Source organism: Perognathus longimembris, chromosome 20 (assembly GCF_023159225.1).
Source record: "Perognathus longimembris pacificus isolate PPM17 chromosome 20, ASM2315922v1, whole genome shotgun sequence".
Taxonomy (NCBI): Eukaryota; Metazoa; Chordata; class Mammalia; order Rodentia; family Heteromyidae; genus Perognathus; species Perognathus longimembris.
In genome coordinates this window covers 26,622,383-26,649,094 of record NC_063180.1, presented here as the reverse complement: position 1 = coordinate 26,649,094, position 26,712 = coordinate 26,622,383, and the positions used below count along the sequence as shown (strand labels likewise).

The 26,712-nt window shown below is 44.4% G+C and overlaps 1 protein-coding gene across 1 annotated transcript; it reads left to right on the top strand.

The window, feature by feature from the left end:
- Positions 1-16,056: 16,056 nt before the first annotated feature.
- On the top strand, positions 16,057-16,974 carry LOC125368159 (vomeronasal type-1 receptor 1-like). Its single transcript, XM_048369014.1, has one exon. It carries the CDS (start codon positions 16,057-16,059, stop codon positions 16,972-16,974), a length of 918 nt encoding a protein of 305 aa, XP_048224971.1.
- The last annotated feature ends 9,738 nt before the right edge of the window (positions 16,975-26,712 follow it).

Sequence of the window (26,712 nt, the reverse complement as noted above, 5' to 3'; positions counted from 1 at the left end):
TGCTGCTCAGTAAGGTCCGCCGGCACGGGAAAAAATTATCAGGCTTTCTTTCGAATGCCAATCCTACTCTCCCCAAGGCCTCTCATCGGGCCCTCCAGCCTGGCAGGAAGGTCAGCCTGAAGAGCTAGGGCGTTAGCCCAAGACGGGTAAGACTCCCCTTGCGGGGGGGCAACCTAAGACATGGCGCGCTCTCGAGTAGGGCGCCTCCTGCTGTTCGAAAAAAAATATATATAAAAGAGGCAGATGTTGGGGTCCATCTTCCCCCCTAGATGGAAGGGGCCTGATGCACCTCCCCCAGCTGGGGAATGCGGCCCTTCCATCCTCTCTACATTGGAATCCAGAGAAACCGGTTGGGCAAATAGACCCCTGACTTAGCTGGCAGCCAGCCTGGCGCCTACCAGCCCCGCCCTGGTTTGGCGCGCTCAGAGTGACGTAGCCCCTTGGAGGTCAAGTGACCAGCCCCTTGGAGGTCAAGTGACAGCCTTTTGGCCTATCGGAATCCTGGCCAACCCCCTTCCCCCGGATCATCTCCCCTTGTCCCTCTCTCAATAAAGTTAGTTCGCTCTCAGAAGCTTACTCCTTGGTCTATGTACACTAGCTCCCAGGGTAGGATAGCGGTCACATTGCCACGCGGGTCGCGCGCACGCCAGGCCGGAGTCGCCCCTACGTCTCACCCTGACAGACCTGCAGGCCGAGGGTTAGGGGAGAGGACGATACGAGGGTAATAAGAGAGAAAATAAGCATTTGAGCCGGAGCAGAGAAAGCAGACCCAACAAGAAACCAAGAAGGAAGAGAAGAAATTATACCCACCTGTCCTCCAGGGAGGAAGCACGGAGGAAATGTTTCCCTCTCCATACTCCCCACCCCAGTTAACTCTACAAGAGGAGGACTCTGAGGAAAATATTTCAGCTGTGCCCTCCGCTCCAGAGGGTCCTGCCCAGTCAACTCGCCAACAGCCCAGGACACGGACGCATCAGCCCCAAGTCCTGACCCCCAGCCGCTGACAGGGGTGGACGTAGGGCCAGCCCAAGCCACCCACAGGTGGCAGGGAGTGACCTCACCATGCCGCGCTGTCATCTCTGTTGTTTGTAAGTCTTAACAGTCTCTTTTGTGTCAAACCTGTATAGCTCATTGGAAAGATGTACAGGCGATGGTTCACAATCAGAGTGTGAGTGTCCACAGAAAGAACTCTGGGGGGACCCCCACCCAGCCTTCTTAAGCAGAAAATTGTTTGGTGCGCTAAAATGTTTTACTAAGACTAAAAATGTTTTACTAAAACCATCAAGCCCTGGAAAATGAGGCTGGAGAATGCTAAAATCATTTGTTAGTTTTTGTCTTAAAATGTATGGCCGATGCTTATTCAGCGCGCTTTAAGATCTTTTGAAAATGTATGTGTGTGTGTGCATGTGTGAGTGTGAACATGTTCAAGACTGCAGTATGATGCAAAACTAAGTTTAAATTCAAAGGTCTTCATGCCATGCAGTAACTGGGACTGAAGAAAAAAAAAAGAGGCTCTTTTGAAACAAGCAGCCCGTAAGCAAAGGGCGGCACCTGGTTTCAGATTGCCTGTGAGCTTCAGTTTTTCTGATGCAGATAAAAGCTAAAGTGTTGTTAGTGTTAGAAAGGCTTTGGAAATCAAGAATACATTTCTAGATAAGAAATTTGGAAGTAAAATTGTCCTAAATAATTATTGCAAAAGTGAGAAAAGGAGAATTATGGCTACCAAATGTTTAATTGCCATTCCAGCTTCTTTGTAGGTTTTTTGTAACAGTTTCCAGCAGGCCCACAGAGAAGCACAGGTGATTCCTACAAGTTTGTCAAGATCTAATACTGACCCTTAATAAGTTCCAGGTAAGAGCATGCTTAAAAACTACTTCTGTGTGGACCACCTTGTTGCTTATAATTGGAGTAAAGTGGCCCCTTATAAGACTCATTGATCTGAATCTGCGGTTCGAAGCCAGCCCGGGCAAAGAAAGGTCCCTGTGAGAGACTTGTCTCTAATCAGCCAGCAGAGTGCTGGGAACGGAGTGGTGTGGAGTTCAAAAGTGGTACGGTGCTAGTCTTGAGCTGGAGAGCTGAGGGACAGCACTCAGGCCCTGAGTCCAAGTCGAAAGTCACTCCTCCTGGGACAAAAGTGATGGAGCATCCAGAGGCAGTAAGCCACTGCTTGGATGGCAGAGATGGTGTCAGATCCTAGAGTCACTACTGTTGGCCTTTCAAAAGTTAAAGCCGGGAAGTCCTAGAAGAATAGTTCATAAGCATGCCTTTCCAATGCCCATGTCTGTCTACTGGGCAGGAATTTGCCAGTCATCTGTGATAGTGGTTAGTAAGGGTAAGTTTGTCAAATGAGGATAGATTAAAATCTCACCCCCGCATTTACTCAAAGCCCTGACTGGCAGTGAGAATTTTAAGCTCATACATCTGTTTAGTAAAGAAAGCTTGTAGACCTGAGATTGTGTCCTTATTGAGATCTGTTAAAGGCCTGTCAGCTTGCCAATGCGCCCAATCAACAGATTACTAAAGGAGCTCGCCTCTGTGGGAATAGGCCAGGTGTGTATTGGGAAGTAGATTTCACAGAAATTACAAATATTTGCTAGTTTTTGTAGACACCTTTTCAGGATGGGTTGAAGCCTATCTAACAAAGCATGAGACTGCGAATGTAGTGGCTAAGAAGATCCTGGAAGAAATCCTACCCAGGTATGGCTTCCCATCCACCACTGGGTCAGACAACAGGCAGGCTTTTTCTCAAAAGTAAGTCAGGGAATAGCTGCAGCACTGGGGACGGATTGGAAATTGCATTGTGCTTATAGACCCCAGAGTTCAGGACAGGTAAAGAGAATGAATCGGACTCCAAAAGAAACCTTAACTAAACTGGCCTTAGAGACTGGCGCAGACTGGGTGTCACTCCTTCCTTTTGCTCTGCTTAGAGTAAGAAATTCTCCCTATCAGCTTGGCTTTACTCCTTTTGAAATAATGTACGGGTACCCCCCGCCCATTATCCCTAGCCTTCAGACTGAATTGCTTGCTGATTTGGATAATGCTGAATTTTTGTGTAAACTCAATTATTTGCAGCTCGTGTACAAGAATGTGACCCCAACTTAAGGCATTATGTGATTCTGCTTCTGTCCCTACCCCCCATTTATTCAGACCAGGGGACTGAAATCCTAAGAACCACGGTGGAAGGAACCCTAGACGGCATCGCCACTTGGGTTCATTGCTTCCACGCCAGGCCAGCTGACCCCTTTGCCCTGGATGACAACTACCGTGATGGAACATGGGAGGTCTCCAAGCACCCAACTCAGCAGCTTCGCCTTCGCCTCAAGAAAAGAAAGTTAGACTGAATATTGTTATAATTTTCTTTTTGCCTTCTTTCCTTACTACCCTGGCTAGTGTTAATGTTATTTTGGCAGCTCACTCCAAAGTGAGGTGAATCCTGCAGTCCCTTGGTACAGTAGACTAAGGTTATAGGTTCCTGGCTAGGTAAGGTCAACGCCTCTGAGTCAGCCTGAAGAAATTAACAGAAGATGGATGATCTTCACCCATCAGCCCCCCTTTAAAACCGAGGGACCAGAGTTATTTTCAGATACTACTTTTGGCCTTACTGGCCCATGCCTTACCTCTATATCATCCCCTAAACATGCAAGCCATTGAAATGGACAGAATGGAGCCATGATTGGCTCCCAAGGTACCAAAAAGAAAAAGGGGGAAATGAGGTGCCAGACTTTGAAGTCAGGCCCCACCACGTGAACCCCATTTTAGAATCGAACCCTGAGCCAATCAGATTTGTACCTGTGTTCTAATCTTGCTTGCACAGCTGATTGTTGTAACCTTGTTCTTTGCCTTTATAAGCCCTGTGTAATCACAGCTCGGGGCTCCCTCCTAACCTCCGCTGTGTCGGTGGGTAGGACGAGGCCCGAGTTGGCAGCTCGTTAAATAAAGCTTTGCCTTGCTTTTGCATTTCGGAGTGTCTGAATCTCGGTGGTCTTCTTGGGGGTGGTCTTGTGACTTGCCACAACATTCACATTGATATGTTCTGCAGTTATTCTCTGGAAGCTTCAGGGCCCGGTCAGGCCCAAGCTACAATATGGAGGTGCAATGACTGCTCAGGTTCTTCAAGTCCACGGGTTTGAATGCAGAGCCTGGGTGCTGTCTATGAGATTTTATGCTCAAGGCAAGCTCTCTACCATTTGAACCACAGCTTCACTTCCAGCTTTTTGGTAGTTAATGCAAGAGTCTCACAAGCTTTTCTTCCTGGGCTGGCTTCAAACAAGGATCCTCAGATCTCAGTCTCCTGAACAGCTAAGGTTACAGACATGAGCCACAAGTGCCCTGTTTGTTATTTCGGAGATGGAGTCTTGTGGACTTATGTGCTTGTTCTGGCTTTAAACTGTGATCCTCTTAAGCTCAGCCTCCTGAATAGCTAGGACTATAGGCCATTTCCTGGCTCTCTTTTCATTTCTACACTACTCTATTTCATTTCTGCACTACTCTACTTGATTTCTGCAATCTCATTTCTTTTTTTTTTTAATGGTACACTCATTTATTTCTTGAGAAATTTAAGATTTATCCCACTGATTCTGATAGTTCAAGAAATATAAAAAAGGAGTAAGGGCACATATAGCTTTATATACATATAATTAACTTAGAATTCACCTCTTCTTAAACCCATGGAAATTGAGACTCTCAAGAGTGGAGTGAAAATATGTATTTTTCTATTAGACAATAGTTAGATACAATGGTGTGTGTATGTGTGGGTGTGTGTGTGTGTGTTTGTGTGTGTGTGTGTTGTGTGATGGCTGTTCATGGGGCTTTAACTCTGGGCCTGTGGTGATTAATTGGAGATCAATCTCACAGTCTTTTCTTCCTGAGGGGGCTTCAAATTGTGATCCTCAGATCTTAGCCTCCTTACAGGTGTGAGCCACCAGTGCCCAGTTCGATGCTCTTACTTTTTATCTCCCAAATTTCCAGAAATTGAAATTACCATTGGTAGCCATTTTAATTATCTTTTTTGAACTAGTCTAACATCTGTCTATGATGACACTATTTTTTTTCTTTAGTACTGGAGATCCAATTAAATGCCTGGGCTTAGCTCTCAACCCCTTGAGGCACATCCAAAGTCAATCAGACCTCTTTTTGTTTGTTTGTTTTTGAAACAGCACCATGGCAACACCTTGCTTGGGGTCCATGTCCTATCATGTGGTTCCATTGTGCTATATAGAGATAGAGTCCTATAGAGAAATTTTTTTAAATTTTTATTGTCAGACTGATATACAGAGCAGTTACAGTTTCATACCTTAGGCATTGGATACATTTCTTGTACTACTTGTTACCTCCTCCCTCATTCCCCCCTCTCCCTCCCCCTTTCCATTTCGTCCCATGAGTTGTTCGGTAGATTTACACTAAACAGTTTTGCAAGTATTACTTTTGTAATCGTTTGTCTTTTTTACCCTGTGTCTCTTGATTTTGGTATTCCCTTTCCATTTCCTAGTTATAATATCTGTATACACAGTTTCCAATGAACTCAGATAAGATACAGATATAGTGCAGGTACAACCACAGAAAGGGGATACAAGAGGATCATCAACAATAGAAGCTAAGGTTAGATCACAACAGTGATCTAACAGTCGTTTCCATAACATGGAGTTCATTTCACTTAGCATCATCTTTTGTGTTCATAAGGGTATAGCTATTGGGCTCTGCAATCCCATTTCTGATTCAGCCATTTGATTCTTCTGGTTTTTCCTTTGCCAGTCTAAGAAAAAGTATTGTCCATTTCTTTGGTCTTTTCAAATGTCCATCGTTTGGCTTCATTGATTTTCTTTTCTATCACTCTTCATCTTGCATTTATATGTATACTCTTCTTTGTCTTCATATTGTATTTACCTTGCTATTACTTTTTCTTTGCCAGTCCTGGGGATTGAACTCTGGGCTTGGGCACTGCCCCTGAGCTTGTTTTGCTCAAGGCTAGCACTCTACCATTTGAGCCACTTCTGGCTTTTTCTGTTTATGTGATACTGAAGTATTGAACCCAGGGCTTCATGCATGCTAGGCACATTCCCAGCCCCCTTGCTATTACTTTTATTGCCATGTAAGGAGCAAAGATAGGTGTAGTATTTTCGGTTTTTCCCTTTTGAACATAAGGGTCTGTATAAATTTCCCTCTCAGCACGACCTGGTTTCTATTTTCATATACAGAGTCCCCTTAGTATTAAGCAAAATGGTCATGCTGTGTACAGAATGAGAGTTGCATTCAGGATTTCTATATCCTTTGCAGCTAATAAGGTCAAATTGGCTGGAATAAGTGAGTATGTGCAAAGCTTACAAAGCTACTGGAGAACCATTAAAAAGATCATTGTAAAACATCTCTGAGCCTTGATTATTTGCACATCGTGAAGAAGCACATAGTACTTCAACTTGGGATAGCCTTTTCCCCCCCTTTTTGGGGGGGTGTTGGGAGGGACTGAGGAGGCTTGAACAGCCCTGGCTGCTGTCTCTGAGCCACAGTGCCACTTTGGGCTTTTGTGAATGGTTTATTAAATATGAGTCTCACAGACTTGGCTTTGAACCATAGTCCTCAGATCTCAGCCTCCTGGTAGCTAGGATTGCATGTGCGAGCGTCAAGTGCCCACATTCTTTTTTTTTTTTTTTTAACATAGTGCTTTGCTAAGGAAAGAAATGGCATCTTTGAGACAAAAGAAAAAAAAATTCCCTAAAATTCTCATTTGCTCAGTTTCACAGTCTTATACTATAGATTCAATTTACCTTCCTCACTTCTAATAAGACAGCCTTCAAAAGTTTCCCCATATTCCCTGGACTTTCTTTACCATGTGGTCTCATCTGTTGGAAATGATTGTGAAAGTTTAGTGGTGCTCATGAGTATACACAATTCACCAGTGTTTGTCACAGGGAAACTCTGTTCCCCATGCACACACTGTCACTGCACTTCCAGGTGACACGATGATCACATCCACAAAGGAGATGACATCATTCTGAGCCTTCATCTGGGGCTTCTGTGGGTGAGTATATGCACTGTGACTACTGCCTCTGCTCCTCTTGTCCTGACAGCAAATTCCTACTGGGTCAGCAGCTGTTCTTTTCAGGTAAGTGACAGTTTTAAATATAACTCCTGCAAGCAAGTACAGAAATTGGTTTTCTGTCAAATATTTGTGCTGTGGCCGGGTTAGAATGTGGCATGTCTTTTATTGTTAGGAAAAATGTTTGGTGAGGGTCACAGGCCTCTCTCCTCCCTCAGCTAGCAGTGTTGGCACAGCTCCACAGGTCCACATATCCTGGAGACCACACAGCTTTGTGTGCTTACGGGTAGAACATTCTCTGTTGAAATGATCTAATTCACCTCCATATTTTCTTTGTCATGAGTAATATCTCAACATGATTTCTGGTTACATTTAAAGTAATCACCTATTATTTGAAGATAAACATCAAAAGGTATCATGCAAGGAGTAAATTGTTCAGTGAGAAAGTATATGAATGTGTGGAGCCAGTTGGCTTTAAATCACCCTGGCTTATTCACATCCCAGCCAATTTCCTCAGCATGTCCTCTCTCCCTCTGCCTTCTCTCCCATTGCCCTATGCATTTATATTACTTAAGGAGAATCTTCTGTTGTTGTTGGTGGTTGTGGGGCTAGAATTCAGGACCTGGCTGCTGTCCCTGAGCTTTTTCAAATGAAAACTTTTGACCACAAACTCTTACTTCATAGGCAAATTCCTCTATGTAATGAGCAGTAGGCACTTAATCCAGTCTTTCTGCATCTTTGAAAATTGTTTATGATCAGAGAGCTGGAGAGCCAAGGTTGTCCAGGAGTCACTGAAGAAGCTGGAGCCTTCAGAAACCACAGTAATGTGGGATCGCCAATCTCAGGGTTGAACTCAGGACCTCCATTTCTTGGTTAGTCTTTCATTCAAGGCTGCTGTTCTATCACTTGAGCCACATTTCCACTTCTAGAATTTGGGTGGTAATTGTAGATTAAAAAGTCTTGTAAGGGCTGGGAATATGGCCTAGTGGCAAGAGTGCTTATCTTGTATACATGAAGCCCTGGGTTCGATTCCCCAGCACCACATATATAGAAAACAGCCTGAAGTGGTGCTGTGGCTCAAGTGGCCGAGTGCTAGCCTTGAGCAAAAAGAAGCCAGGGACAGTGCTCAGGCCCTGAGTCCAAGCCCCAGGACTGGAAAAAAAAAAAGTCTTGTAGATTTGTCTGCTTCCACTGGCTCCAAACTATAATCCTTTGCTATCAGCCTCCTGAGGTTCTAGGATTACAGGCATCAGCCACCACTATCTGGCTTCTTTTGATTTCTTAATTCTTTGAAATTGCTTAAGTAAATTTAGATTATATTTGCTTACTAATAAACTAACAAGATATACCTTTTACAAATTGAAGTTCCTGCAGTTCTTGTGTTTCCTCCTCAGTCTACAAGATGTCTACAGTTGTTATTTAATTTTGATGTGATACATTAAGATATTGCCTACTTCTTTCCATATTTCTTATATTTAAGGGCTATTTTACATTTTAACCATTTTTATTGAAGATAATCTGTTTTAGTATAAGAAACAGCTGTATGGTAGATCCAGTTGGGAGAGGAGAGAAGCTACCACTTAAAAGGCCAAATTCGGGGTCTTTATTGGAGTGCTAGAAGGGGGCAGATAGACTCCATTCACAAAGTCCCACTGCCGTGAATACAACTGACACAGGTATTATATGGGCAAAAACCACACAAGTTGCCTGGAAATAATCTTAGCAAAGTAGCAAGCAAATCAGATGTGAACACAATCAGGAAAATCAGGAACTAATCATCTAAGGATAGCAGGACTTTTCTGGAACTTACCAACCCCAAACACATTTGTAAACTCAGGAATGACCTCTATTAATAAGGCCTTTTGCTTAGACCTAGTCTCTGTACCACACCACCAATTTTTATTTACAAAAAAAAATCAAATAATTGATTTTGAGAAGAGGGAAAAGGATTAGGGCAATGTAGAAGTTTGAGTTTCAGTAGATCTTAAGTAGTGTGTGTGTCTTGCACCCTGAATCAGGAGGCTTCAGTCTCATGTGATGGAGCCATGCCTAGATTTGGTGACGGTGGTCAGGACAGTAATGTAGGATCCCTTCCAAACAGGAGTCAGACCCTCTCCAACAAACTTTTTAACCCAGATAGAGTCTCCAGGTTAGAAGGGATGAACTAGATCTGAACAATGGCAGGGTCTGTCAAAACTTGTTTTCAACACTTCCTGCTCAGTCACCTGTAAATTCTGTAAAAACTTGTGAAAAGATGCATTGCTAAGTTCAGCTAACATTTCAGAACGGAGCCTAGGGAGTAAGGCAGGTGGTCTTCCAAACATTTTAAATGGGGTAAACCCCACCATATAGGGAGTACATCGAGTTGTTAATAAAACCAGGGGTAAAAGATTGGTACCGTTTTCACAAGTATCTACAATGAATTTAGTTAAGGTTTCCTACAAGTCCAATTTATCTGTTCAACCTGCCTGAACTCTGAGGCTGATAAGCATAATGAAGTTTCCAATTAATATTTAAGGTTTTTCCTACTGCTGGAAATTTTTTGCTATCAAGGCAGGACCATTATCAGAGCCTAAGGTTAAAGGCAAGATGAATTGGCATATAATTTCATGCAATAATTTCTTAGTTACAGTCACAACTGTTTCCTGTCTCATCAGGGACGCTTTAACCTAACCTGAGAAAGTATCAATAAATACTAGGAAGTATCTGTTTCCCAAGGAGGGGAGTTTAACCTCCAGCACAAGGCTACTGCCCGTGGTAAAGAATACTGCCTCTGGCTCACTCGGTGGAATATCAATTGAATCTGGGTGAGCTGGCTGAATCAAGTCCATGACAAATGAATAGTCATGGAAAGTTCTAGTGGGGTTGTTTGGTGGGAGGCTGGCTGGATTGATTGTCTGGGTTTTGCTAAACCACACATGAGCATGGTCTAGCCACAGGGCCTGATACGCCTGAGTAATTCTAGCACTTAACTGCCAGTGCTGTGGTGGACTACGAAACAGTCTCTACTGCCTGTGGCACAGTGACTAAGAGTTCCTGCCCCATAGTCAATCTGTCTGTATTGCTATGGTGGCTATGGCTTGAAGACAAGTGAGCCATCCTGTGGCCACAAGGTCTAGCCTTTAAGATCTATAGGCTAGTTGCTGGGGATATGGCCTAGTGGCAAGAGTGCTTGCCTTTAATACATGAAGCCCTAGGTTCGATTCCCCAGCACCACATATATAGAGGATGGCCAGAAGTGGCACTGTGGCTCAAGTGGCTGAGTGCTAGCCTTGAGCAAAAAGAAGCTAGGGACAGTGCTCGGGCCCTGAGTTCAAGGCCCAGGACTGGCAAAAAAAGTCTGGTCTAGGACCCCCTTTGCCAGTCCTTTTTCCTCATGGACAAACAATTGGGAAGGCTTAGTGATATCTTGCAGAGCCAAGGCAGGGGCTGAAAAGAGAGCCTTATGGTTAAGTTGCCCCAAAATCTTGCTGCTCCACATTTGTCCAGGCTAAGGCTTGGTTTCCTCCTGTGTTTGGGAGCCTTGAGATTTCTGCAAAACTTCGAATGCACAAATAGCAATATCCTACAGCCCCCAGGAATTCACATACCTGCCTCCTGGTCTTTGGCACCAGAGTTTTCATAATAAGTTCAGTACCCCCTTTTTGACAGGGGCCACTTGCCTTGTTGGAGGATGTACCCCAAATAGAGTGCATTCATTACACAGACCTGAGCTTTCTTGGCAGAAGCATGAGAGTCAAACGTCTGGAGCGTGTCTAGGAGGTCCTCAGTGGCGGCCTGGCCAGGAGCAGATCATCCACATACGGAAGCAAGGTGCATTTTGTGTGGCCCTGCCAGAACTCCGTTAAGTCCTGATTTAACGCTTCATCAAACAAAGTAGGAGAATTTTTAAAGCCTTGGGGCCACTTTGGTCCAGGTCATTTGCCCAGGGAATCCTGCTCCAAGGTCTTCCCATTGAAAAGCAAAAATGGGCTGACTGATACCAAATGAATGCTTAAAAATGCAGCCCTCATGTCCAGGACTGTGTAGAACTGAAGAGAGAGAAGGCTCCGTAAAGTATAGGGGTTGGGGACTGTCGGGTGTATTGTCTCAGCCCTCTTATTTCCTTGTTGCAAACCTCCACAAGTGCCTTATCCCACCACAACCTAGAGCAAGGCAATGATGGAAACCAGACTGTGAAACCGGTTTTGGGGTACCAGGCTGCCTGTGCCTCTCACCAGCAACAGATGCCAAAGGTCCCATTAGCGGGGTCTTTATTGATGATGAGACAGGGGCGTCCATGCAGAAGGTAAGGTAGCAATCCCTTTGAAGTTATAGACACTATAATGGGAAACAATCATGGGAATAGTGGCTTCCTTATCTTAAGAAGCGGAGACAAGCAGCAAACAACCACCATGTGCATAGGCCTTTACCTAACTCCAAGGTCCAAGGAAGTTTGGATTCTGATTAACTCACATTTCAGATAGAATCTTGGGTCTGGAGGGGTTGATCTTTCTCAGGCCACTCCCAGCTTTCTGAAAGTCAGAGAATGGCATTCCAATTCTCTTTATCTGACCTCATGGCTCAGCATGTACAGGTCCCCACCTTTCCTTCCCTCAAACCCTGCACAGGTCAGTGGTAGTCCTCAGCTTGGAACCAGTAGTAGAAGAATGTCCCAAGAGCAGTGCGGTGGAACCAGGATGCTTGAGGAACCTTGGAATGTGAGGAGCAATTCCTTTCTTTGCTTCTAGGCTCATGGGGGTACTATCTTACCCTTGTGGGAATGGTATCTGATGCCAACTGAACCACCCCTGGTGCCCGGTGTTATGCCAGTCCTAGAGGATTGGTCTCAGTCCACATGTGCAGATACCATTGTTGTTCCTGGAGATAAGTGGTTGGCTGCTCTCCTTGCATGTCCTCTGACAAGGGACAAGTCAAAAGGAAGAAAACTGGTGGTGGAACTTCTTTATCTACTGGGGTGTTAAAATAAGCTCCATCCTCCTCAAATGAAATAGTTACTTGCAACTTCCTAAGAATATCTCCTCCCAGCAAGGGGATAAGGGCACTCTGGAATTACTAGGAAGAAAAGGGTTATGGAATTTTTTTCCCCCAAGTTCACAGTTCTTTCTGAAGCCCATGAGCAAGCAATTGATTTCCCCATTGCCCCTTGGATAAGCATCTTTCCGGAAGTTGTAGGCTCCCTCAGAGAGGCTAGAACTGAATGAGGAGCTCCAGGTCCACCAAGAAGTCCACTAGGTGGTCCCCAAGGTTAAGAGTGATCTTGGGCTCCCAGGGGCTCAAACAAATGAAACTCCAGCCTGGTCAATCTTCCTGAAGGTCAAGGACCTCTCTTCTCCTTCCCCGTGCCTTTCTTTTGGGGCATTTCTTTTTTCAGTGTCCTCTCTCGCTGCATTAAGCACGCTGATCATCACTTAGTCTCTCCCATTTTTAACTCTGGGGCAAGGTTTATTTTCAGTTTCCCTTATTGCTATTGCCAGTGTCTGGGCCATTTGCTTCTCCTGACTTTCAATTTGGGGTGGGGGCGGGGGTGGGGGCAGGGGACCCTCTGTTGTCAGACAGTTTTTGGACAAACTCTAATAACTGAGACAAGTTCATACCAGGGAACCCTTTTAACTTCTGCAATTTCTTTCTGATATCCAGGGCTGACTGAGTCACAAAAGCCGAACTGATAGAATGTTCAGGGTCTATGGGATTTATGGGAGTGTAAGTTCTATAAGCCTTCTGGAGGTGTTCCAGGAAGGCTGTGAAGGCCTCCTGTGCCCCCTGCTTCACTTCTGTGATGTTTGATAAATTTATAGGTTTCCTTGCAGCCCCTTTTATGCCTGATAATAGACTCCAATGGAAAATGTCCAATGAGGCTCTCCCTCCCAACATGTTAGGATCCCAATTAGGTGAGGAGGAAGGAAAGACCTGCTGAGTGTGGTCCTGACTTAGCTCCAGTGAGCCCTCTCCGGGCCCGATAACAGCTTTTCCAGCCTCTGCCCCAATTCTCTCTCTCTCTTCAGAAATCAAGAGAATCAAGAGGAGCTGATGGCAATCATCCCACGTCGTGAAGTGGGTGTGAAAAATAGATTCCACCAGCCCAGTGAGAGTTTGAGGTTTATTTTTTTTTAAGGAGGGTTTTGACTTTTCTAATTATATAGGAAAGTGGAAGAGAAAGGGACAGACACCAAGAAGAAGGGAGTGCCTGTCTGAGGGCAGAGATCTGTGGTTTTTGCCTTCCCTGCCACTTCCACCTTCCTTGAGTGGCTTCTAGGGTGGGGAAGGGAAGAAAGAGCTTCCTCTCTTCCCCTTCCAGAGGGTAAGGATTACACAGGAGTCAGATCACAGGGAAAAGGCTCTCCATTGGTTTATGTATGGATTTGGACTCCCGATTACCCCATTCCAAACAGCTAGAATCAGTTGGCCAGTCAACTCCAAAGGTAGGCCAATCTACTGTACAAAAACCCTTTAAAATTTGAAACCTGGATCCCATAATCATCTGAAAACCCTAACTTAAAAGTATCCAATAGACACTGGAGGGGGCTCTAAGTGGAACTTTTGTTCCCCCTACTGATGAGATGGAAAACTAAAGAGAATGACAGGGCCCTAATCCAGGAGAGGATGGCCTCAGTTGTTGTTCCCAAGGTTTTAACGTACTTAGCACTATCATTCCACAGGTGTCTCTCAGATAAGGGACTCTACCATGGAACATCAGGAGCCATTTTTACAATCTGGTAGCAATTCTTAACAAATAGAAGACAAAACCAAGACAGACCAAACCAAAGGCTGAGCTCAGCCCAACCAGAATTCTTAGAGTTTGCCAAGTGGGCCTTTTACACTCAGCATACTGAAACTCTCAGAGTCTGCCAAGTGGGCCTGCCACTCCCACTCAGTGAACAAGAACCAGGACCCCCTCAGGTTATCAATGTGGGGGGATAAGGGTGGGCTCTCAAGCATATTGCTCCCCTTACCCTTTCAATTTCAGATGGATGAATCCTCAGAATAGAGAAAATGAGTGACTCCAACAAGATTTGGATAGCAAATCCGGTATCCATGAATACTGGCTGTCAGAACGATGGAAAAACCACAAAGCCCTGAAAAGTTTCAGGGGGTTGCCTCCCCTTGTTTATTTGTGTTGTTTTTTTTCTATCTCATGGCAGCTGGCTAGCTGAAGCTGGTCACCAGTGACTTCAAGGAACCCAACTGCTGCTCCTAGCACTCACTAATTTCCATCCCCAGATGGGCCACCAATGTTGTATGGTATATCCAGTTGCGAGAACAGAGAAGTCACCACTTCAAAGGCTTAATTTGAGCATTTATTGGAGTGGTAGCGGGCAGTAGATGGACTCTAGTCACAAAGCTCTATTGCCCGAATACAACAAACACATGGCTTATATAGCCCCGAAACCGCACAAGGCACATGGAATTCATCTTGAAAAGTTGAACGAAAATCAGATGTGAACACAATCGAAGTACATAAAAAAAAAATAGCGACCACTCACAGATAACTAAACTGTTAAAGAGAAGCCTAAGCAAATCAAATGTGGACGCAATCAAGGGAAATAAAAAACCTTTCCTTTAAGGAGAATATGATGTGTTTGGAACTTAACCGAGTCAAAATACATTTGTAAACAAAAGAATGTCTTCTACTGCTAAGGCCTTTTGCTTAGACCCAGTCTCCTTCCTTGAAAATAATGTTCCTGTTGGTCTCACACCTGGAATCCTAGCTACTCAGGAGGCTGAGATCTGAGGACTCTGGTTCAAAGCCAGCCCAGGCAGGAAGTCCTCATATGAGAGTCTTATCTCCAATTCTATACCATAAAACCAAAGGTGGAACTGTGGTTCAAAGTGGGAGAGCACTAGCCTCACAAATCATGCTATTAATTCAAATAACATCATGTAGTTCTGCAGGGTTGGTGTATTTGTTTTGCTGCTCCTGGGGCTTCAACTCAGGACCTGGCACTGGGCATGAGCTTCTTTTTGCTCAAGGCTAGTGCTTCATCACTTGAGCCATGGCTCTGCCCTACTTCTGGCGTTTTTCAGTAGTGTAATGTGTTGTATGGGAAGTCAGTTGTGAGAAACAGACAAGCCACATTTTGAGAGGTCTCACTGGCAGTCCTTATTGGAGACTTCTGTCCCAAGACATGCAGTCCCTTGAATACACTTAACACAATTAGAAAACTGACCATGAGAGCAGGAAAGGAAAGAACAGAAAAACAATGCCAACAAACCAGAGCAACTCCAATGGAGAACCAAAGTGGGATGCCACGGCGGCCAGAGGAGAGCCAGGACACAAGAACCATGGCTTCATGGTGCCTGAGCTGGTCTAGACCTAAATAGGGTCAGGGTCACAGGGAGTGCCAGAGTCTCATGAGTTCAAGGCACTGGACTGGCAGACCTAGTAACTTATTGTCCAAGTCCCCACTCATGCCTATAGGAATTCAGGCATGCCCATCACCTGGGGGGTAAGACTTCACCTTCCTCCACCATGAAGGCAAGATGGTACCTTCTGGTTAAACCTAATCCCATATCATCTGCCATTTGGCCAAGATGGCACCAGTTCAACCCAGTATCCTTATTTCAAAAGGGGATTGAGTCTCACAGACCTTTTGCATGGGCCAGCTTTGAACCATGATCATCTGATCTCAGCCTCCTGAGTTGCTAGGATTACTCACTGATGGCTTGGCTAAGAAGTTTGTCTTTTGTTTTGTTTTGATGGTCCTAGGGATTGAACCAAGACCTGGGTGCTGTGTGAGCTCTTTTGCTCAAGAATAGCACTCTACCATTTTGACCAACAGTACCACTTCTGTTTTTTGAGTGGTTAATTGGAGATAAGAGTCTCATGAGACAATTCTGCCCAGGCTGAATTCAAACCTCGATCCTCAGATATCAAACCGTGATTTTCAGATCTCAGCCTCCTGAGTAGCTAGAAAAACAGACGTGAGTCACCAGCATGCAGCTAGTTAGCCTGTTTGTAGTTATTTGTTTTCATGCTATTTTTGTCTCACAATAAAATCAATTATTTCCTAGGTATTGAAGTAATGACCCAAAGTAACATGGAAATGGGGGTTGTCTTCCTCACTCGGATTGCAGTAGGGCTCCTGGGGAACTCCACTCTCCTTTGCCTTTACAGTTACACCCTGCTCACTGGACAGAAGGTGAGGCTCACAGACCCCATCCTCCACCATCTGGTCTTGGCCAACAACTTGGTTATTTTATCCACTGGGATCCCTCAGACAATGGCAGGTTTTGGATGGAAGAACTTCCTGGATGATTCAGGATGTAAAGTTATTTTGTATTTATCCAGAGTAGCCAGAGGGGTTTCTCTTAACACCACCTGTCTTCTCAGTGGCTTCCAGGTCACAAAACTTTGCACTAAAAATTCTTGGTGGAAGACCAGCACAAGATTCCACAAATACTTTGGTGTCTGTGGCTGTCTTTTCTGGATCCTGCAGCTCCTGGTAAATGTTTATGTGCCTCTGAGAGTGATTGGCCCAAGAGACAAACAAAATATAACTCTGCACATGCATTATAGATACTGCTCCACACACCCACCACAACTGCTTAAAACATTATTGCTTCTAGTCCTATTCTCGTCCATTGATGTTGTATGCTTGGTTTTCATGATCTGGGCCAGTGGCTCCATGGTCCTTGTCCTGCACAGACACAAAGAGAGGGTCCGACACATCCATAGCCACATTCCCTCCCGAAGACCTGACCATGAGACCAGGGCCACGCGCACCATCCTGACCCTGGTGAGCATGTTCGTCTCCTTCTACTGCCTGTCTGCCATTTTCACACTTTGTGTTGGTCTAAATAGGAAGCCAGAGCTATGGATGATGGATTCTGCTGTGTTCCTGAGTTCAGGTTTCTCAGTACTGAGCCCCTTTGTGCTCATCAGCAATGATACCCGTGTCACTCAGGTGTTCTATTTCTGCACTAAAAAATCATTCTTGTAATTTGGTTAAACCATAGTTCTATTTTTGCGGCATTAGGATTTAAATTCTATGCTCTGCACTAGCTAGGGCAGGCACTCTAGGACTAGAAATGTGCAATTCCTTTTCAAATGAAACTTTTGACCAGAAACTCTATTTCATGAGCAAATTTCTATATGTAAAATTACAGGACTCATTTAATTTGATCTTTTCTGCATCTTTGACAATTGTTTGTGATGATAGGAATAGAGAGCCCCAGCTGTCTATGAGTCACTGACGAGGCTAGAAGATTCAGAAACCACAGCAATGTGGGATGTCCAGTTTAAGGGCTTGAACTAAGGTCCTCTGTTTCTTGCTTAGTTTTTCACTCAAGGTTGGTGTTCTATCACTTGAGTCACACTTCCACTTCTGGCTTTTGGGTGGTTAATTGTAGTTTTAAAGTCCTGTATATTTGCCTGCTCAAGCTGGCTTCAAACTACGATTCTCAGCTCTCAGCCTCCTGAGTGGCTAAGAATACAGGCATGAGCCACCAGCACCCAGCTTCCTTTTTTTTTTTATATTGCTACAGCAAATTCAAATTGCTTTTGATTGCTGATAAACCAATAAGATATATCTCTTACAAATTGAAGTTTGTGCAAATCTGTGTTTCTTTCTTAGTTCATTATATATCTCTCTTGTTATTAAATTCTGACGTGGGTACATTAAGACATTGCATTTTTTTCCATGTTCCTTATAAATGAGTGTTGCTTTATAAAATTTTAACTGTTTTATCTAAGAGGATTTCCTTTATTATAAGAAATACTGTTCCTTGTGGGGCTCATGCCTGTAACTCTAGCTATTCAGGAGTCTGAGATTTAAGAATTCTGACTCAAAGCCAGTCCGGGCAGGAGAGTCCATGAGATCTCACCACCAGAAAATGAGAAGTGGAGCTGTGGTTCAAAGTGACAGAGTGCTAGCCTTGGGCAAAAAGAGCTCAGGGACAGCACCCAGGCCCCCTTTTGGCAAAAAAAGAAAAAAATGTTCTTTATAGGCAGGATGTGGGTTGCTGTCTCACCATTCTATCAAGTATTTGTGTATATCACTAACCATGCTATTCATTCAAATAACATTTTGTGTATTTCTTTTCTTTTTTTTTCTTGCTGGTCCTGGGGCTTTAACTGAGGGACTGGGTGCTGTGTATGAATGAGATTCTGTTTTCTCAATGCTAGTGCTCTCTGACTTGAATGATGGCTTTACTTCTGGCTTTTTTTGTAGTTTAATATGTTGTATAGAAACTCAGTCACAAGAAACAGAGAAACCACATTTTGAGAGGTTGAATTGGGAGTATTTATTCAAGATCTGGTGACTGCAGGAAGACTCCTGATGCAAAGACCCGCAGCCCCTGGAACACACTTAACACTGTTAGATAACTGAGACATGAGAACAGGGGAGGGAAGAAAGTGCAAGAAAACAATACCAAGAAATGAGTTCAACTCCAGTGAAGATCTGAAGTGGGACACCATGGTGACCTGAGGAGAGCCAAAAAACGTGGCGTAACGGGACCTGAGCTGGTGTGGGCCTTAGTAGGGGCAGGGGCATGGGGCAGGGTCACAGGGATCTGGAACATTTCATGAGTTCAATGTACAGGAATGACAGGTCCAGGGACCTCTTGTCTAAGTCCCTTCCCCTGCCTCTAGGAATTGAGGCATGCCCATCACCTCAGATGGGACCTCACCTTCCCCAGTCATGAAGATAAGATGATGCCAGAGGCCAAGATGGCAATGGTCAGACCCAGTATCCTCATTTCAAATGGGGATGAGTCTCACAGACCCCCATGCCCTGGCTGCCTTTGAACCTTGATCCTCAGATCTCAACTTTCTGTGTTGCTAGGATTACTAGCACCTGGCTTAGCTAATATTTTCTTTTTTGTTGTTCATGGGGCTTGAACTTAGGCGTGGGCACAGTGTGAGCTCTTTTGCTCAAGGCTAGCTCTCTACCACTTTGAGACACAATACCACTTCTGGTTTTTCAGTGGTTAATCAGAGATAAGAATCTCATGGGACTTTCCTGCTGGTAGCCCTGTGGAACCAAAACCTTCATGTTGTAAGTAACTCAGTTGGCGAGATACAGAGAAGCCACATTTGGAGAGGTCAAATCAAGAGTCTTTATTAGAAAGCCAGTATCTGCAGGTAGACTCCTGTCACAAAGACCTGTTGCTGAGAACACAGCCAGCACATAGCTTTTAAAGAAAAAAAAATGTTGTGGTGGAGAGCAAGCCTTAACAAAAGTGTTACACATAAGCAGAGCAAACTGGAGGATTCTTAACTCTAACCTAAGTGTCATACATAGACAGAACAGACTGTTGCAAGGAACAATAAGGTCCAAGAGGTCCTCCAATTATCTAGAAAAAGCACGAGCTTCCTGGAGCCAAACAATTCATGACATATCCCCAACTTCTATTAACGTTTATCAAGATGGCATCGCTTAGATTTAATATTCTTGTTTCATTCAAATTTCAGCCTCCTGAGTAGATAGTATTAAAGGCACAAGCCAAAGGTCAGCTTCTTTGACTCCTGTATTAAAACAGAAGAAATGACCTGGGCACAAAGGCAGGGAGCCCATCCCCTAATGATGGGGGCCTAGGCGTTTTGACAAATAAACAACTGGCATAAATGAAGGTCTGATCTGATGGCCCAAGACTCCCAATGCAAAATCTTGGTTTTCAGTTACATACAATAAAAATGGACATAAAAGATCTGGCAGGGGCTGGGAATATGGCCTAGTGGCAAGAGTGCTTGCCTCGTATGCATAAAGCCCTGGGTTCAATTCCTCAGCACCACATATAGAAAAGGTCAGAAGTGGCATTGTGGCTCAAGTGGCAGAGTACTAGCCTTGAGCAGAAAGAAGCCAGGGACAGTGCTCAGGTCCTGAGTCCAAGCCCCAGGACTGGCACACACACAAATATCTGGCAGTCTAAGGACAACAGCCTGTAATAGGGCCTGTTGAAGTCTCTTAAAGGGAGAAACAAGGGAGGAAGGGGATCAAACAGGTTCCTCTGGTGGCCCCTGAGCCGCCTCATATAGGGGGCAGGCTAGGAGGAAGTAGTTGGGGATTCAGGACCTAAGATAACCAGCCAGACCCAAAAGGGAAAGAAGTTCAGATTTAGTGGATGGAACAGGGTAATTAGCAATTAAATGCTTTCTAGAGTTGGTAATGGCCTTGTGGGAGTGGGTGGGGAGAGTTATACCCAGATAAGTCACAGACTATTGGATAGCCTGTAATTCATTAAGCCAGACCCAATATCTCTGAGGGGCAAGAAAATTAAGAAGTGCCACCATATGGGTGTGACACAATTGCCTGGTAGGACCACAGAGGAGAATATCACCCACATACTGAATAAGAGTGACAGTTGTAAATCTAAATCCTGTAAGTCCTGTGCCAAAGCCTGGCCAAACAAGGGGTGGGGAAGGGGCTGTCCCTGAAACCTTGCCACAGCATAGTCCGAGTGAGCTGCATTGAGATGTGGGTAATGGGGTCAGTCCACATGAAGGCAAAGAGATTCTGAGAGGAAGGAGACTGTTGAGGAGAGCAAGACTGACTCCATCTTGATTTCACTGAGAGCTCCCCCACCCTTGGGAATTGAAAAAAAAAATTAACTAGCTTGTTGCTTAAGTGTTATCTTTAGTAACCACTTCCCTGTCCAGGAACAGCCAGTTTTTGTAAATGTTGAAACTACCCAAATTATCTGGAAAGTCCCTGCTTACTGTACTAAGATTGTATAGTTTGCTTGGCCACCTGTGTTGTGGTTTTTGCCTTTATAAACCCAGGTTGAAAACTAGTAAGGGTGGCAGTTTCAGCTGAATCTGTGCAGCATCCCTGGTGGGTCAGTTCACTTTTTGCTTCCCCAATAAATCTATCTTTGCTTAAGACTGTCTCTGCATGGTGGACTCTAGAGGGACATGGGTTTGAGTCCTACTTGGCGTACCTCACCTGGACCCTGTAACAGAGACAAAGGAATAGTTAAAAACAACAAAAAAAGGGCTGGGGATATGGCCTAGTGGCAAGAGCACTTGCCTCGTATACATGAGGCCCTGGGTTCAATTCCCCAGCACCACATATACAGAAAATGGCCAGAAGTGGCGCTGTGGCTCAAGCGGCAGAGTGCTAGCCTTGAGCAAAAAGAAGCCAGGGACAGTGCTCAGACCCTGAGTCCAAGCCCCAGGACTGGCAAAAAACAACAACAACAACAACAACAAAAGAGAGGCATCTTTTAAATCCAACACAAAATAGAAATCAACTGATGCAGGAATTGTGGAAAGAAGAGTGTATGGATTAAGTAACAATAGTTAGCACAGGTATAACAGCTGCATTTAGAAGGCATAAATCTTGCAGTAAAAAGAATGAGCCATTGGGCTTGGTTACCAAGAGTAACCAAGTATTGGGAGTGTTGGAAGTAGAGGCCTTGGCTTACCAAATCTGTAACAATTGTCTGTAATACCAGAAGGAAGCTGCAGGGAAGTGGGAGGAGGGGACATTGCAGTGGCCAGGAAAAATGCTGAGGTTCTCTTAGGGAAAAATGGACGAGGGTGTGATGTTTGGCAATAGAAGGGTTGTGGGTATCCCAAACCAAGAGGTCAACTTTGGAAGGTGGGAAAGAAAAACCTGAAGAGTCACCAGGCAGGTCCAGTAGAAGCATCAACAAAGAGAACATGGGAGAGGCTGATTATTGTCTAATTCCACCCGCTGGGAGGGGCATAAAGCAATAGAGGCACCAAAGGTGGTCAGAAGGTCTGGGCCCAGCAGCAGGACAGGAAAGCAGGGAATGACAAGAAAGGAGTGACCAAAGATCACCATAGAATAAAGACAAATATTGGGGGGGGGGGGCGGTGTTGTCAGGCCCTGTGAGATCTACCTGCTCCATCCTCCATGACTATGGAGGTCTCCACTAACAGGAAGGCTGAAGGGAAATGCTAGAGTAGGAGCAGAAGGAGGAGGAAGTGTTGGTGGAGCGAAAGCAGGAAGAGGAGACACCACCTCTACCAGAAAAGGAGCAGGGTAGGAGGAGGAGCCGCTCCTGCCAGTGAACTGTATGGCTGTAGTTCATCTATAGAATCAGAGGAGAAAGAATCCGACAGTGTTGTGGCTAGCAGAAGCTGGGGAGGCGGCCAGGAAGAACTAAGTAATGGCTCCCTGTATGCAGGGGATTTCCTCTCACTTGCCCAGGTGCTCACAGAAATTATGTAAGTGCCACAAAATATTGGGATCAAAATTGCCATTGAGAGACATTGTGTACTCATTGTCTAGTAATTATTGGGGCCACATTTGATTACATAAGCATATCAGCTTAAGAGGCTTGAGGTCAGGCCTGAGGGGCTCCAGGTTGTACAAAAGACAACCTAGAGGGGAGTGCTGAGGAAATTGAGACTGGGCCCTTCCCATGATGAGTAACCAATGGACATTCCCAGAGGGTCTCTGGTCAACTAACATGGAGGGAGACAGCAAGAAGGGAGGTCAACACACAGTTGCTGCATACCTTGGCCTATCTAGTCCAATGGCCTAGGCCAGAGTGTAGAGGGGGGGCTTGGAACCTTCCACCATGATTTTTCAAGCCTCGTGGCCTAAAATAGAGGGAACTCAGAGCCCCCAACAAACAGACATGGTCACCCACCTGGGAAGAAATCGGTTGCTGATGGATACATAAAGAGTGCTGGGTCACAGGAAATCATGTTGTGGTTCTCTGGGTGGGCCTGAGACCAACACAAGCCCCCAGAGCATCTCAGATTCCTGGAGGGAAGAGCAAAATCACTAGGGGAGCTTTGGTCAGAGTCATGGCAGGAATGAAAGCTCCAGCTCAGGAGACCACAAGGACACCAAGTCATGTACAGCAAAGTTTTTGTTTGTTGTTGTTGTTTTTTTTTTGTCAGCAAGCTGAGAAGGCAGTGCCTTATCAGGTTGGGTACAAAGCTATCCAGGGCAGGGATTACAGATTGCAGCAGTTGGGTTAGGTCTGGGTGGAAGGCATTCCACTGCTACAGCTGGAGCCCATGGGCTAGAGGGTGGGAGTTAATAATAATTGGGGTCAGGTCTGGTCACCTGATTTCAGGGAAAGGGCCAAGGACCTAAGATGCAGGTCAAAATGGAGAAAGAATGTTAAAAGTTGTGTTTAGGATGTCTTGATTGTCTGTATCTTAGAAGGTCAAAACTCCTAGAATAAGTGAGCATTTCAACTTGAGGTACTGTCTTTTTATTTTATTTTATTTTTTGGGGTCAGGACTGAGGCTGGTGTTCAGGCCCTGGGCACTGTACTCAGGATCTTTGTGCTCGAGGTTAGTGCTCTACCACTTGAGACACGGTGTCACAGTGCAGCTTCTGACTTTCTCTGAGTAGTTTATTGGACACAAGAGTCTCACAACTTTTCTGCAAAGGTTGGCTTCAAACAGCTATTCTCAGATCTCAACCTCCTTATCAGGTAAGATTAGAGGCTTAAGCCATAGATACCTGGCTTTTTTTTTTTCTTTTTTAACCGAAGGGCTTTGTTAAGGAAAGAAATTGCACCTTGAGACAAAGACAAAAAAATACCGAAAAATTCATAGAAGACATTTGCTCAGTTTCATGATCTTATACAACCGCTTTCACTTTCCTCAACTCACTTCTTATGGGATCATCTTGAAAAGTTTCTCCATATTCCCTGCACTTCCTAAACCATGTGACCTCATCTGTGGGAAATCATTATGGTAATTTAGTGGTGCTCATGAGTATATACAATTCACCAGTGTTTGTCTCAGGGAAACTCTATTCCCCATGCAGACACTGTCACTGTACTTCCAGGTGACACGATGATCACGTCCACAAAGGAGATGAGATCATGCAATCCTGAGCCTTCATCTGGGGCTTCCGTGGGTGAGTATAAACATTGTGACTACTGCCTCTGCTCCTCTTGTCCTGACAGCAAATTACTACTGGGTCAGCAGCTGTTCTTTTCAGGAGAGTAACAGTATTAAATGTAATTCATGCAAGAAAATGTGGGGAGTTAGGATGTGCCATGTCTTTTATGTTAAGGAAAAATGTTTGGTCAGGGTCCCAGGCCCCTACAGCAGTGTTGGTGCAGCTCCACATCTCTTCATATCCTGGAGACCACACAGCTTTCTGTGTTCAGGGGTAGAGCATTCTCTGCTGAAATGATCTAATACTATATTTTTTCTCATTAGTAATGTCTCATTGTGATTTCTGGCCGCATATAAAGTAATCACATATTATTTGAAGAGAAGCATTGGAAGAGATTGTTCAAAGGAATAATTAGTGACATGACAAATTATGACAATAATGTAAGAAGCTAGTTAACTCTAATTGAAACTGCCTTGCCTTGTCGTTCACATCCCAGACAGTTTACTTAGATTGTTCCCTCTCTCTCTGTCTTCTCTCTCATTGCGATTGCATTTATCTTACTTAGGGAGATTTTTTTATTTATTTATTTTCAGTCGTGGGTCTGGAACTCAGGGCCTGGAGGCTATCACTATGCTTTCTTCCTCAAGGCTAGTGCTCTACCATTTGAGCCACAGGACCACTTGCAGTCTTCTTGGTGGGTATTGGGAGATAAATGTCTCCTGGACTTTCCTGCCTGGGCTGGCTTCAAACCTCCATCCTCAGAACTCAGTATTGTGAGTTGTTAAGATTACAGGCACAAGTCCATGGTATCTGTTTTGGAAGATTTCTTTTCAAATGAAAATTTTTAGCCAGAAACTCTAATTCATCGGCAAATATATCTATGGACACAGCAGAGGCACTTAATGGATGCTTTTCTGCATCTTTGGGAGTTGTTTATGATCAGAGATTGAGAGCCCTAGTTGTCCGTGATTCATTCAAGAGGCTGGAGCATTTGGAAACCAGGGCAAAGTGAGATCTCCAGTTTATGGGCGTGAACTCAGGACCTCTGTCTCTGGCTTAATTTTTCACTCAAGGCTGGGGTTCTGTCACTTGAACCACACTTCTACTTCTGCATTTGGGTTGGTTAATTGTAGATACAAAGTCTCGTAGATTTGTCTGCTCAGGCTGGCTTCAAACTGTAATCCTTGGTTCTCAGCCTCCTGAGTGGCTAGGATGATAGGTATCAGCCAGGAGCACCTGGCTTCTTTATAGTTCTGTTTTGAAAGTGCTATTGTAAATTCAGACTGTATTTTCTTGCTAGTATACTAACAAGATGTAACTTTTTCAATTGTAGTCTGTGCAATACTTCTGTGTTCTTCTCACTGTAAACTGTCTCCATTGTCATTTAATGATGGTCTGCAAAAAGTCGTTGTCCTTTTCTTTCCATAATTCTTGTAACTAAGTGTTGTTTTACAAATTTTTACCTGTTTTATCTAAGATAGTGTCTTTTATCAAAAGAAACGATTTTACTTGTTGGACTCACAACTGTAATCCTAGCTACTCAGGAGGCTGAGATCTGAGGATTGTAGTTCAAATCCAACCAGGGCAGGAAAGTCCATGAGATTCTTATCTTTGATTCACCACCATAAAACCAGAAGTACAGCTGTGACTCAGAGTGGGAGAGCACTAGCCATGAGCAAAGAGATTTTAGGGACAACACCCGGGCCCCACCAAAAAAAAAACAAGTGAAAGTGAAAAGAAATAATGTTCCTTCTAGGCTTTTTATATCAAGTATTTGTGTGTATCAGTAATCATGCTATTAATTAAAATAACATTTCATGTAATTCTTTTTCTTTTTTGTCAGTTAGGGGACTTGAACATAGGGAATGGGTGCTGTTCCTGTTTCTCTTTGTGCTCAAGGCTACTGTGCTATCACTTGAGCCATAGCACCACTTCTGGATTTTGCAGCAGTTTAATGTGTTGCGTGGGAACTCAGTTGTGAGAGATAGAGAAGCCACATTCTGAGAAAGTAAAGTGGGACTTTTTATCGTAGACTTGTCAAAGGCAGGTGGATGCCTGTCCCAATGATTTGCAGTGCCTCAAATATACTTAATCAGTGTTAGAAAACTGAGCTATGAGAACAAGCAAGGAAACAAAGACCTAAAACACAATACCAACAATCCAGATCAACTCAAATGGAGAGCTGATGTGGGACTCCATGGTGACCAGAGGAGAGCCAGGAGCCAGCAGGCATCGGATAATTATGCCTGAGCAGGTCAGGGTCAGGGGACAAGGTCACAGGGAGCTCCAGACTCTCACAAGCTCAAGGCACAGGACTGACAGGTCTAGTAACTTAATGTCCAATCCATGTCTCTGCCTGTAGGAATTCAGGCAGCCTACCACCTAGGGGTGGGACTTCAAATTTCTCTACCACTTGGACAATATGGCACCGGATAGACACTGCATCATTATTTCAAATGAGGATCAGAGTCTCACAGACCTCTTGCCTGGGCTGACTTTGAACCATGATCACCAGATCTCAGCCTCCCAGGTCACTAGGATTACTGGTGACTGGCTTGGATACTTTTTTTTTCTTTTTTGGATGGTGATGGGGCTTGAACAAAAGCTGGTGTGCTTTGTGAGTTCTTTTGCCCAAGGCTAGCACTCAACCACTTTGAGACACACACCAACTTCTGGTTTTTGAGTGGTTAATTCCAGATAAGTATTTCATGACCCTTTTCTTCGTGGGCTGATTGGAACGCTGATCCTCAGATATTGAACCATGATTCGTAGATCTCAGCCTCCAGAAGAGCTAGAAAAACAAACATGAGTCACCAGCCCCCAGCTATCTATCATGTTTATAATTATTTGTTTCTATTCACTTTATTTTGTCTCAATAAAATCCATTATTCCCTAGAC

Bases quoted from the DNA above. Each gene is read 5' to 3' on its own strand.
- LOC125368159 (XM_048369014.1), top strand. From the start codon at position 16,057: ATGACCCAAAGTAACATGGAAATGGGGGTTGTCTTCCTCACTCGGATT.